We start from the raw sequence: 16717 nt of genomic DNA, 5'->3' as shown, positions 1-16717 counted from the left end.
TCCCTGCATTGCAGATTAATAGCCTTCAATACAAGTTGGAATTGATGCCCCTTAATTGTACAGTTGCACTGATTTCTGAAAGACATGCTTTTGCATTTGCATTATGACCTGGAAAATGTTATTGGAACTGTAATATGAGCTTGGGAATCACATTCACTGCAAATTTATATAAGAATGCAAACCTGGGGCTAGAGAGATGGCTCAGTGGTTAAGAGCACTGTCTGCTCTTCCAAAGGACCTGGGTTTGATTCCCAGTGCCCATATGGCAGCTCACATCTGTCTGTAACTCCAGTACCAAGGGATCTGACACATTCATACTAATTCACATTTTAAAAAAAGACAAATACGAATGCAAACCTTTAAAGCCAGGTATGGTTGCACTCGCCTGTAATCCCAGCACTTGGGAGGCAGGGACAGGCAGATCTCTGTGAGTTCGGGGCCAGCCTGGTGTACAAAGTGAGTCCAGAACATCCACACAGAGCTATTACACAGAGAAACTCTGTCTCAAAAAAAATTTTTTTTCAGCCGGGCAGTGGTGGCGCACGCCTTTAATCCCAGCACTTAGGAGGCAGAGGCAGTTGGACGTCCATGAGTTTGAGGCTAGTCTGGATTACAGAGCGAGTTCCAGGACAGCCAGAGCGGTTACACAGAGAAAGCCTGTCTCGAAAAAATAAACAAACAAACAAAACAAAAACAAAAAAGCAAACCTTTAACATTTAATAGTATTTTTATTTATTCTTTGAGAATTTAGGAAAACTTTTGGTGTCTCAGTCCCAAGTTCTAAGAAAGTTCAGCTGCTGATCTGCAGAGCTGCAGCTGGCAGGGCAAGTCAGAAGCATTCAATTGCCATTTCTGATAACAGTCAGGGAACTGACAAAGATTCCGGCCATGAAAGTGAGCAAATGAACCTCTGCTCTCAGGCAGAGTGGAAGCCTTGGCTGTGAAGATGTCAGGGTGAGATGGAGGTGAAAGAATGCTTGGTTAACTGTGCTATAGGTAATGTGTTCTAGCCTGATAAGCCTCTGTACTGGGAAACAACGCTGTGGTACTGCTTGCTATGGCAACCTTGCTTGATGAGGAGCGTGGGAGACTCAGTGTCCCCAGATGCAATTCCATGCCTCAGTCAGAGGACACTATCCCCAGACAGGTGTCTTGGGGCTAACAAATTACTTTGATCCAGACCCTTGACTTGTCTTGAGTATAGAGCTTAAGACAGAAAGACAAGAAACTTTTCAAAAATAAAAACAAACAAGTCTACAGAAAATTTAAACGCGTCCACTGTATTTTGTAACTACTTTCAGACACATAACGAGTTAATAAAGGAATCCTTTAATTGAGCCCCTAGAGGATCTGCCTAGCGCCCTCTCTGCCCCCCTCTGTCTCTCTCTCGTCTCTGTCTCTCTGTGTCTGTCTGTCTGTCTGTCTGTCTGTCTGTCTCTCTCTCTCTCTCTCTCTCTCTCTCTCTCTCTCTCTCTCTCTCTGTCTCATCTTTCCTCTTTCCCTTAACCCTTTCTCTCTCTCTTCTTCCCAGTCTCATGATGTAACCTAGACTGGCTTTGAACTTGCACTCCTCTTGCCTCAGCCTCCCCAATGCTGAACTTAGAGACACCATGTCCAGCTTGCATGCTGCTTCTCAACAGTATACATTCATTCTCTCTCTCTCTCTCTCTCTCTCTCTCTCTCTCTCTCTCTCTCTCTCTCTCTCTTTCTCTCTCTCATCCTCAAACTCTCACAAAAGCATTTAAGGGCATTTAATCAACTTTGTTACTCTTTTTTTCCCCCAAGCTGAGGTTTTATTATTTCTCTGGGAAGTGCCTCTTCCAGTCTGGGTATGAGGGTCTGCACCTGCAACCTCCTCACTCAAGAGGTTAAAACGGGCAGAAAACACTATGAGACTGAGACCAGCTAAGGCTACATAACATCGCGGTTTCCAGGCACAGCCAGGGCTATAGAGTAAGCTCTTGTCTCATACTGTAAACAACAAATGGAACAAAGGAACTCCTCAATTAACTGAGCCAGGGTACCTGCTTCTATAGAATATGGTTTAGCTCCATGCGCTTGTTCATGGTGGTGCCTTTTATATAAACTGTTTGGGCTTTTGTGTCTTTCACAACAGAACTGAAATGGGCTTGTTTCAGGAAGATTATCTTGAGCACACTAGACTGGTGGTCCTTTGGTGGTGCCATTTCTTGACACCAAGGGATTCCCGCACACCTCCTGTAAGTCCCACTTTTGCTGTGGAAGGTAGGGCTGTATGATGCCACCCCTTACAAAGACTCTTGGTCCTTGGTGCACTGACATCGTTGTCTAGATATTAAACCAAACAGTCTAGATTCTACAGTGGAGAAACTGAATCGATCTTGTTTGGTTTTTTATTTCTTTATGCACTAGGGACGGGGCACGGCACTCAGCTTACCTATGCTAGGCAAGCACTCCACCACTGAGCTCCTCTTTTTCAGTCCCCTGAAAAAAGTAACTTGAGCCTGAAGTTAGAGGGTTTTTAAGATATACAGATTATTGCGGTTTGGGTCTGCTCTAATTGGATAAGTTAGAGAAAAGTACACTGGGTTCTCCTTGAAGAAAAAGGTTTAATGTGTGAGAAGCAGTTAATAAGACAGAAATATTCTGTTTGTCACTAAAAAGGGAGTAGGCCACAGAACGGAGGTAGCCTCTGGGAGGTGGAAGTGGTCTCCATTTGGCAGTTACTAATGAAATAGCCTCCCCCCCCCCCAGTGAGTCCTACAACCATAAGGAACTGGTCTTTGCCTATAGTTCATGGTGGTCAGCTGAGCGGTGCTAGAAAGCAAATGCTCTTGTTTTTGCAGGCCTTGCTTTTGCTAGTTTCACGTGTGAAAACAGACGACTTCAAGTTCCTAGATGAGGGGAAAGGATTTTTGAAATTTGGGCTTGCACCCTTTTCTGACCACAGCTGCAAAACACTACTGCTAGGGAAACTTGCTTTGACTGATAAGCTGCGGGTAAACGGGAGATAACAATTGTTAGCCAGGAAGGTGCTTGCTGTTGAGCCCCTAGTAAACTCGTCACTGTTGGCATGCACTTCCTATTCCTGTGCTTAAAATCAATTTTGTTGGGCGTCTGGTGATTTCTGTACATCTTCCCCTCAGGCCCACTAGCTCAGAAAGTTCTACTTGAAATTTCCTCTCCCATTGTGTCCTTCGCCCTTTCTACTTAATTCTGTTAACGAGCACTTCAAATCTCCACTTATCTGGGGGTTTAAAGCTTCAGGAACTTTTGACTTCTTGTCATCACATTTAATCTGTTGCCAAGTGCTGTTTATTCACCCCCTCCAGAGAAGGAGGGAGGGAGAGATCTAATGGGAGAAAAAAAAATCTCTGTTGAAGACTTTGAAGCTGTAGTAGGTGCCAGGGTAAATAAACCATGCGGCTGGTCACTGAGAGGTGAGAGTAAAGTTCCCCCCCCCCCACACACACAGTAGCACAAGAGGCCAGCAGCTGCTCTCTCTTGGGAGCAAATTCTGATTAGCAGAGCTAATGGTGCCACTTCCCTGCTTAACTACCTTCCAAGGATTCCATTAGCTCGGCATTCAAACCTCTCTGGGTTGAAAGGCCAACCTGCCTTTATCTAAGTTCCATCATTCTTAAAGGTGTATTTTGTCTGCCTACTAAGAGCTTTTTGGATTACTCTCTAAAGATGCTTCTTTCAAATTGTTATTGTTTTTGCAGGTCCCTATACGACCTGACCTGCGAGCCTTCCCTGCAAGCTGCAGCTTTCCCAAGAGCACCCTACTGTTACCTTTCCTTCTGATCTTCTGTCCTAACAATTCTCTGCAGCTGGAGAGTCTCATACCTTGGAGTCTTCTAAACTAGCTGCTTGGCTTCTTGAATTGCCAAGGAGAAATGTGGTTCCAGAGACAAAGTGTGAGTGCCTATAGCAACTGTAAAAAGCCTATTTTCTCTGCCTGAATGTCTCCTTTCCACCAACATCCCAACACTGTTTGATTCAGCCCTAGGCTTAAATATTGGGATTAAATTGTGCGCCCTCATCCCAAAGAAAATGGATCCAGAGTCCATTTTCACAGTCAAGACCCCTTTATTGGTTTTTACTTTTCCCATAATTTTAACCAGTTACCCCAGTCTCTTGTGTCTGCAGGACTGTGACCCGAATGTTCTTGCCTTTTGAGAATGGGTTTGCTTTTGCCAACTCTTTCCTCCTCTCTTCTTTTTTAACCAACTTTTCCTGTCCTCTTTCTCCCACCTGATTAAAGTTGGCACTTTAAGAAATCATTCTTTCTCAAAACAAAAGAAGGGTTAAGAAAAGAAGGCATACTCTTGTAGTCACAGCCCTTGGCAGGTTCATTAAGTTAGCCTGTGTTACATTGGATACTATTGTAAGAGAACAAAATAAAAAATAAAAATTAAAAATTAAAAAAAGAGGAGAGGAGGAGGAAAAGGAAAAGGAGGGGAGGGGAGCCAACAACAAAGCAAATGGTATTAAAGACTGGCATGGTGGTGCACTCTTGTAATCCTAGCTCTTGGGAGGTAAACGCAGGGGGGTGGGGAGTTCAAGGGCATCCTTAACTAAACTGTGAGTTCGAGGTCAGCCTGGCCTAAGGGCGACCTAGTCTCCAAACAGAAAAAAATAAAAAAGAAAAAGTAAGTACATATAAAAAGAAAACTTCGCAGGGTTCGTTTTCGAATCAGCGAGTGGACTCAGGGCGGTTGTTCTCTTAAAACCCCGCGAAACGAAGGCTTCCATTTGCTCCCTCGCTAGCCTTGCCCCGCCCTCGCCGCCCCGAACTTGGCCTCCACCTCCCCGCGGTCCTGGGCGGGGTCTTTCAGGCCTGGGGCTTGAGTGATGTAACAACTTTGCCCCACCCTCCGCCCCGTGCGCGTCTTGGTATGGCCTGTCCGGCATAAGGCGTCTCACACCTCCACCCCTCTTTCTCTTTAGGTTGGTTCAGCCCCGGTCTACTCAGGGGTGGTGCTTAGCCGGCGCCAGACAGACCCTCGACTTCGGAGAGGCAGTGCCGTTCCCCTAGGCGCTTCCGCGGCTTCGTCGGCTTCCTCAGCTTCCTCGGGGACCGTAGACCCTGGTTTATGCTCCTCCACTGACCCGGCTAGAGACATGTCGACCCCGGCCCGGCGGCGCCTGATGAGGGACTTCAAGAGGTAGCCGTCGTCAATTGGGGGGGGAGGGAGAGGCGATTGGGGGGCTGCCTGCTTGGGGGCACAGGGCGGATCCCGAAAAGGAGCGGCTCGGGGTGTGGTGAGGGGGAGCCGGCCTCGCGTCGGGGGACTAAGGGGGAGCCGGCGTGTGTTTCTGAAGGTTACAGGAGGATCCCCCAGCCGGAGTGAGCGGGGCTCCGTCGGAGAACAACATATTGGTTTGGAACGCGGTCATTTTCGGGTGAGTCTGCTTTCCGCCCGCTGCCTGGGGATGAGGGACCCGGGCCGGCCCCTGGACGAGCCGCGAGCGGAGGAGGAAGGGGGGGGAAACGGGAAGATATTTGGGGTTGTTTGGGCCTAGGCGCCTCCCCGGAGCCTCTGCCTCGATTAGCTCTGTTCCCGCTGCCAGGGGAGCCCTTTGGGGTTCTTAGGGGGGCGGGGTGGGGAGTGGTAGCGGCGGCGGCGGCGGCGGCCTGCGCTGCCTCTGCCCCAAACGGAGTGGAGCGGCTTTCCCCGACACAAAACGGCGGTGGTGGACAGGAGGCAGGGATGGCAGACCTTGACAGAGCCACCGCCTCCCCGGAGGCTTTGGGAAGACGGGGACCCTCTCGGCGGGGCGGTTACTGACTGGGTTTTGTTTTTGTTTTTATTTTATTTATTTATTTTTTTTTTGCGTTGCAGGCCCGAAGGGACCCCATTTGAGGATGGTAAGAGAGTTTCTTAACCCACCTTTTAGGAGCCTCCTCGTCAGGGGAAGGGGTTCCCTGTCATCAGTAAGCGCCCCCTACTTAAAGAACCTGTTTTGCCTTGCCTCCTCTCTGCCTACTAAAAGCTCCAGTGTGTGTAGCGGGTTGTTCTGGATGGGCCCCGTGCTTAACCAGAACTGTACTTTTTCGGGTGTTTTCCTCCGTTTTTAATACATTTTGGGTAGAAGTAGTCTACTTTTTAAAAGAAGTACCGCCTGGCATTAAGGATTGTGGAGGTTCGAGCTGTGTTCCTGCTAAATACAGCCCCCACGGAGATAATTCTGTCCACCCGAGACCATCTGGTCTAGTATGCATTCCATCCCAAGGGCAAGAATTGTGCCCAGCAGTGCTTAGTGTGCAGTTTGCTGAGTGCTGGCTGAATGGGTGCAGGATTCCCTAACACACACAGGGTAACCTGGCTTCTACAATATGACTTAGAAGGCACATCAGCCTCACTGCTTTAAAGATGCTCTTAAATGCCCCTTGATTTTATTTTATTTTATTCATTTATTTTTGGTTTTTCGAGACAGGGTTTCTCTGTGTAGCTTTGACTATCCTGGGCTCGCTTTGTAGACCAGGCTGGCCTCGAACTCACAGCGATCCGCCTGCCTCTGCCTCCCGAGTGCTGGGATTAAAGGTGCCACTACCCCCATCCCGGCTGCCCCTTGATTTTAAATTGATGTACACGGTGTGCTTTCATTAAGATCATCTGATCAGAAATCAAAACAGTTTCAGAACTGAGGATTGCCTTAGAGTAGTACCCTATTGGCCAGTATCCAGCCTTCCTGAATGTTGAGTTGTAGCAAGAGGTGTATAACTTTTAGGTGATTTAGGTTTAACTTTTGAAAACACACATTAACTGCTCATCACAGCTTTAAATTTTGAATGCTGCCATGGTGCTCTATGCCTTTAATCCTTGAACTTGGAAGGGAAGGCGGAGGGGCAGGGGCAGGTGGATCTCCATGAGTTTGAGACAAGTCTGTTCTGCCTAGTTTCAGGCCAGTCAGAGATATTGGTGAAACCTTGTCTCAAAAATAAAACAACAAAGGAAAAAAAACCCTTCTAATTTGACATAATTACAGATTCCTGTGTATTTGAAATAAATACTATAACGAGGCCTTGGGAACTCTTCACTTATCCCACTCCCATGTACTCTCCCTTATTTGGTAATCTCTCGAATGACTAGACTACAACATCCTAATCAAAATTGACAGTGATAGAGTTTTATATGCATACAATCAAGGGGTGAGTGTGTGTGTTTGTGTGTTTGCCTTTAATTCTTTAAAGTATGATTAGAACTATTTGCATTTATGAAATTCTCTAGTATTTGGGGTACTTAAAATAATCTTTCTGTAATTATTTTCTCAAGAACTTATCTTTCTTTATTAACATCTGAATGTGCACACACAGACACACACACCCTTCAGTTTAAAGGTGACAGCCAAAACATTCCTAAAAGTACTTCATATATATGTTGTTGAGTCAGATTGTTTTTTGATACTGCTAGTGACAAAATTTGTCTCAGATACTCAAGGGATCTTTAGGAAACTGAATAGTCACCAGAATTTTTTTTTTCAAGACAGGGTTTCTCTGTGTAACAGCCCTGGCTGTCCTGGACTCAATTTGTAGACCAGGCTGGCCTCAAACTCAGAGATCCACCTGCCTCTGCCTCCCGAGTGCTGGGATTAAAGGCATGCGCCACCACGCCTGGCTATCACCAGAATTCTTTTAGCTTGCTTTCTACCTCACTGACCAGGTAAATGTCGCTGCTGTTCCATGCTGCAAGAAAAAGAAATGACATCGGAGAAAATAGTTCTAGGGCATACTGCTTTGATGAATTTAATGTAAGAGCTAGCCAGACTTTATGAGATGGGTGCTTTGTTTAATTGACACAGGTTTCTCTGTGTAGCCTTGGCTGTCCTGGAACTCATTCTGAATACCAGGCTAGCCTTGAACTTAAGAGATCAGCCTGCCTCTGCCTCCTGAGTGCTAGAATCAAAGGTGTGCACCACTACCATCTGGCTGGTGTCAGCTAGGTCTTCATATGTATGTTTTATGTGTAGGCCAGCGGTTCTCAACCTTCCTGATGCCGGGACCCTTTAATACAGTTCCTAGCATTGTGGTATTCCCCAACCATAAAATTTTCATTGAGACTTCAGAACTGTAATTCTGCTACTGTTCTGAATCATATTGTAAATGTCTGTGTTTTCTAATGGTCTCAGGTGACACCTGTGAAAGGGTCCATTCAACACTCTCCCAGGGGTTGGGACTCATAGGTTGAGAACCACTGGTATAGACTGTTTAGCAATAGTGGGCTTTATTTTCATCTCCCCCCATTTTGCTCAGACTGTTTTATCCTAGGTACAGCCTTTGACATTTCCTGGCTTTGTTTTTGATGTTGTATATCTATCTCTAACCTGGCAGTGCTGAAAGAAGTTAGGCAAAACGACAGTACACGTCTTTTGATTCTGGTATATGGATGCTTCCTTGGGTGTTTAGAGCTCTGACTGGCAAAAACAATTTCTGACTTTTTTTTTTCATTACTCCTAATTAGGAGAATTTATACTTACGGAAGAAATTTGGTAGAGATAAATGACAGCTGATTTTTCTGTCTCAAATGTGTTCCAAATTTAAAGCCCTCACAACTTTTCCTTATTCCTCAGTAGATGTTTCTTAACCTGGTCCTAGTTAAAAAGAGGAAATCCCAAGCTGGGCCCAGTGGCGCACACCTGTAATCCCAGCACTTGGGAGGCGGAGGTAGGTGGATCTCTGTGAGTTCGAGGCCAGCCTGGTCTACAAAGTAAGTCCAGGATAACGAGGACTACACAAGAAACCCTGTCTCAAAAAACAAACAAAAGAGGAAATCCAGAAAAAAGGAATTCTCCACTCCCCCAGATAGGATTTCTTTGTAGTCTTGACTCACTTTGTACACCAGGCTGGCTTTGAACTCATATCTGCTTGCCTCTGCCTCCTGAGTGCTGGGATTAAACATGTACATGCACCAGAGAAAGGGAATTCTTAAAGGCAGTTTGCTTTAGCTTAACATACTTAAGATGAGAGAAAATATGTTCTGGAAAACTTCAGCTACCAGAACACTATAAGGAAATACTTTGTTAAACTGTCTTTGTATAGCCTTTAATCCCAGCACTCGGGAGGCAGGGGCAGGTGGATCTCTGTAAGTTCGAGGCCAGCCTGCAACCAAAAAAAAAAAAATATATATATATATATATATATATATATAATTTGTATATAAGCTAAGTATGTATAATATGTATAAAGCATAAATAAAGTTATGGGATATATTCTTTATCATATCCAAAATTATTAGGAGTGAGATAATTACAGTTACTTTTAATGGTATATGTGACCTTTAGAATTTGAGTGTGTATATCTTTTTTTAAAAAGGTATCTCTTAAAGACCACTAAGAATGATGAATTTTCTTTCAGTCATCAAAAAAAGTTTTTAAGTACATATATTTTTGCTTTTTCCTCTCAGGCTTCTAAGTTAGTCAGATGACAAGAAATATGGCCAGGAAAAGTTTTCTTTGACTAACATGATTTCTTTTCTGTTTTTCTGTGTGTGTGCATGTGTGTGTGTGTGTGTGTGTGTGTGTGTGTGTTTTGTTTTGTTTTTTTGAGATAGGGTTTCTTGTAGTCCAGGCTGTCCTCAAACTAAATATGTGGCTGAGGATGACCTTGAATTCCTAATCCTCTTGCTTCCCCATCCCAAGTGTTAGGATTAGAGGTTGGTTGTGCCACATAGGCCATCAGGCCTGACTCTTAACTTCAGGTTCAAAAACACTGAATATTAAGTCTTTAGGCAGAACATATACTTATTAATTCAACAATGTCAGTCTTTATTGCCATAACCTAGACATTTATATATATTTTATGGGCTCCATGTTTATTTCTGTTGGTACTTAAAATGTTTTGGCCTCCTCAGGAAGATGAAAAAATATCATTAAAGATTGTACACAACAATGATGAATCCTCACTTTTTATTATTTTGGAGCCTAGCCCTCTGAAGGTGAGCTCTAGCATGAAGTTGTTTAATAGCCTATAATTTTTTTAAATTGTCTTAACATTTGTTTAGGTCTCATAAATTGTATTAAGAGTTCTCCTGAAGAGGCTGTGCTTATTTAATGTAACTGAGAGAAATTTTGACTTTTTAATGTATGTATTGAGTAAGATTTGGGTAAGTCTTAATTTCTGAATCAAGTAAACAAACAAGTTGTTTATCTTCTGAAGATAGCTAAAGGTTTTAGAAAGACTGGATTCACTACTTTGTAGCCAGGGTAAGCTAGCTTGTCCAGGCCACAGTTAGGTAGAGGGCTCTAGCCAAGGAATTTGAACTGGCTGCATATATACTCAATTTATATATTTGCTGTGTGACAGAAAGTGAATGCTACTTAATATCTGAATTTACTTGTGTGTTTATGACTGGTAGTAAATGTCAGAGTTTGGATTTTTCTCACTCAACCAGGTCTAGATAAGTAAGGCAGAATTATAGCTAAAGTAATTGTTCATTTATGGAGAACATTGTAGGACTATACACACCTGCCACATTTAAGCCTCACAACAGTGTTGGAATGGATACTAATTATTAGCCTTCTTTTGCACATGTAAAACTTGAGGTTTAGTCAAATATAGCACCAAAGATCTGAGTGTTTTAGCACGTCTATGCACCATGTGTGTGCCTGTTGCTCATAAAGGCTTGAAGAGGGCATGGGCTCCCCTAAACCGACAGCCCTTACTCTTGAGTCTGTTGTGGTTTTTGTTGTTGCTTTCCCTGTGTATTGCTTTACCTATTTTGGATACCACATTTAATGGCCGTTTAATTCAGAGTAGCTGGGGTCTCTGTGCTGTTAAGCCTGCCCAGTTTTAGAGCAGCTTCTTGATCATAAACCTATTATCTATAACTTAGTGAGATTTTATCACTAATCCAGTTGTGTTTATACATAAGGGAATTTTAAGTATTGAACATGGTCTACCATTTCCACTTTTCTTGCATTTCAGTCATTAATACTGGAAAGGAAGGATCATGATTCCTCAAGAAGAGGAAGATGGCTGGGTGTGGCACCATACACCTTTATTCCCAGCACTCAGGAGTAGAGGCAGATGAGCCTCTATGAATGAGTTCAAGGCCAGCCTGATCTATGTATGGAGTTCCAGGGTAGCCAGGGCTACTAGAGACCTGGTCTCAGACAACAAAAAGGAAAACTGGAAGCAGGAGGTGATGAGCAGAAAGTATGCTCTGATGCCCTGTAGTTTGTCCATTTCTTAATGTTTTACTGTATATATGGCCTTCAAAAGAAAACAGTTTTTAGAGTGACAGTAGTTTGGGAAATGGTACTATTCCAGTTGTTCCCTTTTTTTTTTTTTTTTTTTTTTTTGATGCTGTGGGTATAACCCAGGGCTTGGAACAAGCTAAACAAGATGCTCTTATTATTGAGCTACATTCCCAGACCCATGTTGCTTTTATCAGCAATTCTTTCTTTCCTTCCCTCCGTGTGTGTGTGCGTCTGTGTCTGTGTGTCTGTCTAGGGTGCTTTGTGGCATTTCTTTTCTTTTTTAAAAATTTGTTTTCTATATGCTTGTGGATACACATGTTGAAATCACAGGACAACTTAGTAGTTCTCTCTCCTTTAACCTCATAGGTTCTGGGAATCAAATTCAAGTTTTCAGGCTTAGTGCCTTTTGTTACACATTCATAGCAAGGCCAGGTTAGTAGCAGAAAATAAAAAATTTGATATTGTTATGGGTCAGGTTTAACAGTAGAAATATCGTAGTATTCTTTTTTTCATAGTAGGAATACAACTATGAATGAAATCCAGCAGGAAATAAATTGCCAGCTTTAAAGGTACTAGTAATAGGTTATACTCTAAAGTGTAGGCTACTTTATTGCAGTAAATAATTTATCAAATGGGCCATTGTAATGCACATGCATACTAACCAGGTAATAATAATGAATCATTCATACACACACACATATATAAGCATATGTATATAAACATATATATATTTTTTTTTGAGACGGGTTTTCTGTATAGCCTTGGCTGTTCTGGAACTCACACACTGTAGACCAGGCTGGCCTCGAGCTCAGATATCTACCTGCCTCTGTCTCCCAGTGCTGAGATTAAAGGTGTGCATAATCACCACCCTGCCTGATTCTTTCTTGCTAGTGTGTGTGTGTGTGTGTGTGTGTGTGCGCGCGCCTGATGCATTTCTATGTATGCCAGGCTGTGCTAATGGAGGTCTGGAGACAAGTTCATGGAAGTTGTCTTTTCATCTTTATCTGGGTTCCAAGCACTTAGTCACCTCATCAGGCCCCATGACTGACTGACTGATTTTTGGGTTTACTTGAAGAGATTTCAATTAAATTTCAAGGAAAAAAAAAGCCTAATTGCTTTCTTAAAACTAAGAAGCACAGCTAAAAATAACACTTTACTGAACGTGCCATCTCCCCACAACACAGCAGCCTTCAATTCTTGAATGATCTCCAGAGTAGCTATAACCTAGTATGTTTTAGGGCCTCCAGCTAACCTTAGGTTGGCATATATTTTAAAAGTCATTTTTTTTTTTCTCCTGAGACAGGGTTTCTCTCTGTAGCCTTGGCTGGCCTGAACTCACAGCGATCCACCTGCCTCTGCCTCTCAAGTGCTGGGATTAAAGGCATGTCCTACCACTGACTGGCTTTAAAAGTCATTTCTTCTTAATGCCAGTAACCTTACCATATGATTAAAGATAAATTTGTAGGAGGCATTAATGTAGTATAAACCAAATATAATTATTTTTGTTAGTCCCTCCATTAGAATGAATGATTGCATTGGTGCTTTTTAAAATACTTTATGGGTCAAACGTAAGTGTTTTAAGAAGCACTACAACGTTTGTTCTGGCTTATGTTCAATTAAGTTTTCATTATAATACTACTATATAAAAACAATGTCTTTCTGTGCTCAGTTTATGTATTAATTCAATTATGGGTTTTCATTTCTAGCAATGGTTTTGGAACCTTTTCTCCTGTCAATTTTAAGGTGATGGCTGAATGCAGTAGGCCTTTGAGGTATTGAGGGGTACTGGAGGTTAAACTAGGGCTCCCTGCATGCTATCCAAGTGCTCTCCCACTGAGCTGTATCATTAGTCCCCAGTTCTCTTAGTCTAAAGAAATAAAGTAAAATTTGGGGCTCGGTACCTTGTCATTTGAAGGATATTTTCAAAATGCATAGTGACTAACATACAGTGAAAAGCCATTTTGTTTATGTTGACTATCTTTGTTATCTCATTTAATAACTGAAAAAAAAACCCCAGCATTAAAAGCAAAGTACTGTTAAACAAAACAAAACAAAACAAAATTTTATCCCCCTTTTTTCACTACAGGAACATTTAAACTTACAATTGAATTCACTGAAGAATATCCAAATAAACCACCTGCTGTTAGATTTATCTCTAAGATGTTTCATCCTAATGGCAAGTATTTTAAACATGTTCTTGTAAGGTCCTACAATGCTTATTACAGTGGTATTCCAAATGCTGCTGTTATGTGTCATTCTTGAATATTTCCTTAGGTATCTTCCTTTCTCTAGAAATTAGTGTCATTCTTGAGTATTTCCTTAGTTATTTTCCTTTCTCTAGAAATTGGAATTTGTTCATGGTCTTTTACTGTCTTAATCTGTAGCCCTAAAAATGCAAGAGGATGGTACCATCCTTCGCTTGTAGTCTTTACAGTTTGCTGGCTTTGTGATCTTTGTTACTTATTAAACAAAAATAAGGATGCTATTGGGGGTCCTGTTTAATGACAGGCAAAATTAAAATAATTGTGTATTGTAATTATTTTCACTAGCATTCAGAAAAGTATTTTTCAACTACAGGTACAAATCAGAATTACCACGGAACATTTTGAATACTACATAGATGCTGTGGTCCCACCCCAGACCCAACCAAATAGCAGATTCTGTTGAAGGACCTGACACAGTTTGTTGGAAAAGTGCTGCTAGTCTACATGATTCTGATTTCTACCTTTTTTTTTTTCTAGTAATGATAATTTTCTTTATCTTTAAGCCTTGGGAATGTTAAGTTGTTACTATTACAAGTAGGATATATATTTTTCAGATTTGGTGGGCTGAATTTCCCACAATTCTATGGTTAGGGTACCCACTGGAAAATATATATGACACCCTGAACATGAGGACTCTTCAGAATAAGCACCGCCTTCCAGTTTTATACCATTTATTATTTCCTGATCACTGTACTTCCCTAGTAATGATTATCCTACATTTTTAGATGGTTAACTAGGAACCTTTAAACTTCAAAAGCAAAGTATTCTTAAGCATTTTTGTCTTTATTAGTCTTATGTTTAACATAACTACTTTTGTGTTCTTAGTGTATGCAGACGGTAGTATATGTCTGGATATACTCCAGAACCGTTGGAGCCCAACCTATGATGTGTCTTCCATTTTAACATCCATACAGGTGATTTTTTGTTTTGTTTAATGTTTGATGTTTTTACATTAGTGAGTGTTTTGATCTTTTAACTTTTTGGACCAAGCTTATTGTAGTAAGTAAAAGGGAGTAGACTGTTAATATCCAGGTCACCAGGAAATAATGTGTATGGGTGTGTATATTTGCCTGAGCTACTTGCAGTTGATTTAGGTTAGTATGTGGAAGATGGAAAATTTAACTTATTTTGGAACAGTGGTGTTGTCACCAACTGATAAAATATCTGTTTGCTCTCAACAGTTTTTAGTCTTGTTGTATTGAAGAATTGACATAATGTTATCTTTTCTCTGAAGTCTCTATTGGATGAACCTAATCCCAATAGTCCAGCAAACAGCCAGGCTGCACAGCTGTACCAGGAGAACAAGCGGGAGTATGAAAAGCGTGTCTCTGCAATAGTAGAACAAAGCTGGCGTGACTGTTGACTCAGGGTAGAGCAAAAGAGGCTGGCAGCAAAAGAAAGAGGCTGGCTATAAGAGAAGTGTATATTGATGCATTTATCACCTTCTTACTCCTAATTCATTACATTTACTTTATTAAAAAACAAAATAGCTGTTGTGCTGTTTCTGTCTTCCCTTCTCAAGTTTTTCTTCCCCTTTCTGTGTGGAGCGGCAGAGATATTATTTGAAATCCAATGTACTGTACCTGGGTTACTTGCAAACATTACAACTGCATATGTCCTTTTGTTGTATCTCATCTCCAGCCTCCAAGCAGTTATCAGGTTACTGTACTTTTTATACTAAGCTTTTAAGATAAAATGTTATGTATAGCCTGGTGACCAGGATGATATTTGTAACAAAATGATTGCTGCTGTGTTTCATCCTGGCCAGTCCTTCCTTGTGTTTGATTTGGCAAAGAATATTTAGAATATGACCTAAAGAAAACAGGAATGCATCTATAGAAACATTATTTGAAAGGGGAAGGAAAACTGAAAAATCCTATCATAAGCAATATGAACTGCAAGATGGCACTTATTAGTATCAAGGAGACTGCTAAAGGACCCAGCTAACAAACGAAGCATTTTAATAACTGACATAGTCCACTTTTTGCAAGATATTCATAGTGCAAAACTCAATTGTTTCAAAATCTTGGCCTCAGAGTTTTTGTTTTTTAAAGAGGCTTGAGAATAGGACTAGAAGCTGTCTTTTTTTTTTTAAGTTAGGAAAAACGGAAGATCCTCTAATCATTTCAAAGGAGCATAAGTAAACTTTTCTTTTTATGATTCAAGGAAGGGAACATATCATGCAAACTTTTCCCATAAAAATCCTGAGTTATTGATGCATGCTTTCAGTGTTTTGAGACTCTTAATGCCCACATCTGCAACTTTTCTTTGGATATTTACACTTTTAAATATACAGTATGGGGCAAGGCTTGTAAATGTTTTGTCTAATATATTTTAATTGTTAATCTTTTATGCGTTTATAGCACTTCTAACTTTGCACAAGTAACCCATGTAAAAACTGTACATTTTCAAAAGTTGTAAATAAAAAAATCTTAAAATTTAGTTCCTACTTTTATTTACTTTTTACTTATCTTCCCTTTTAAAAATTAGTACAACAAAAACAAAAACAAAATGCTTTCTGGGAATAGACAGCTAGTACTGTCAGAAAACTTTTTTTTTCCCTTCAACTTTACAGTCACACTTACTGCTTTTCAAACATTTTGACATGAATTAATTTGGTATACATTGTAGGCAATAAAAAACGTGATAATAAGTATTTTACTAGTATCCCCAGAGACCAAGCTCTAACTCATTGATCTTGACAATCCACCTCTTTAAAAAAATCTATAGCTTAGTGGGACATGTTTATGCACCCCTGTAATTCCAGCATTTGGGGTGCAGACGGATCTCGAGTTTGAGGCCAGCTTTGTCTGCAGAGCAAGTTCCAGGCCAACCAGTTACATAATGAGACCCTGTCTCAAAGGAAAATAATGGGGAGGTGAAGGACAATTGGTTAAGAATACTTGCTGTGTTTCCAGGACCCTGTTCCAGTTCCTAGGACCCACACTGGATTGTTCACAACTGCTGACTCCAGTTCTAGGGGATTTGATGCCTGCCTCCTGGCCACACTCAGATGGTACACAAATATACACTCAGGCAGATACACAATGAATAATCATTTAATACTGAAAAATTTTGTATAATTTTTAGTAAACTTGTGAAGGCAGGTATCCTCTGATATATTGAAATGCAAGTAGGCTTTCCTGAGTGAGGAGCAACCATCTCATTTTAAAGAGACTATGACATGCTGTGTCTTATTAATAGGGAAAAGATGCATGCACCCCAGTCATTTTTGAAGGGTACTTAAACCTCAGCATGGGAGAGTTCAA

The 16717-nt window shown here is 41.5% G+C and overlaps 2 protein-coding genes across 2 annotated transcripts in view; one reads left to right on the top strand and one right to left on the bottom strand.

Annotated features, from left to right (window-relative positions):
- Positions 1–16717, bottom strand: part of STEEP1 (STING1 ER exit protein 1) — a 48226-nt gene that overhangs the window by 25188 nt on the left and 6321 nt on the right. The window lies entirely within an intron of this gene.
- Positions 4866–15890, top strand: UBE2A (ubiquitin conjugating enzyme E2 A). Its single transcript, XM_084789142.1, has 6 exons — positions 4866–5150; positions 5308–5388; positions 5829–5854; positions 13271–13360; positions 14274–14362; positions 14683–15890. The coding sequence occupies exons 1-6, from the start codon at positions 5107–5109 to the stop codon at positions 14809–14811; spliced, it is 459 nt and encodes a 152-aa protein (XP_084645268.1). The 5' UTR covers positions 4866–5106; the 3' UTR covers positions 14812–15890.

The sequence above is a fragment of the Acomys minous genome (assembly GCF_964271855.1).
Source record: "Acomys minous genome assembly, chromosome: 7".
Classification (NCBI taxonomy): Eukaryota; Metazoa; Chordata; class Mammalia; order Rodentia; family Muridae; genus Acomys; species Acomys minous.
The sequence above is the reverse complement of the archived record's forward strand: the minus strand, read 5'-3'. Positions and strand labels throughout refer to the sequence as shown.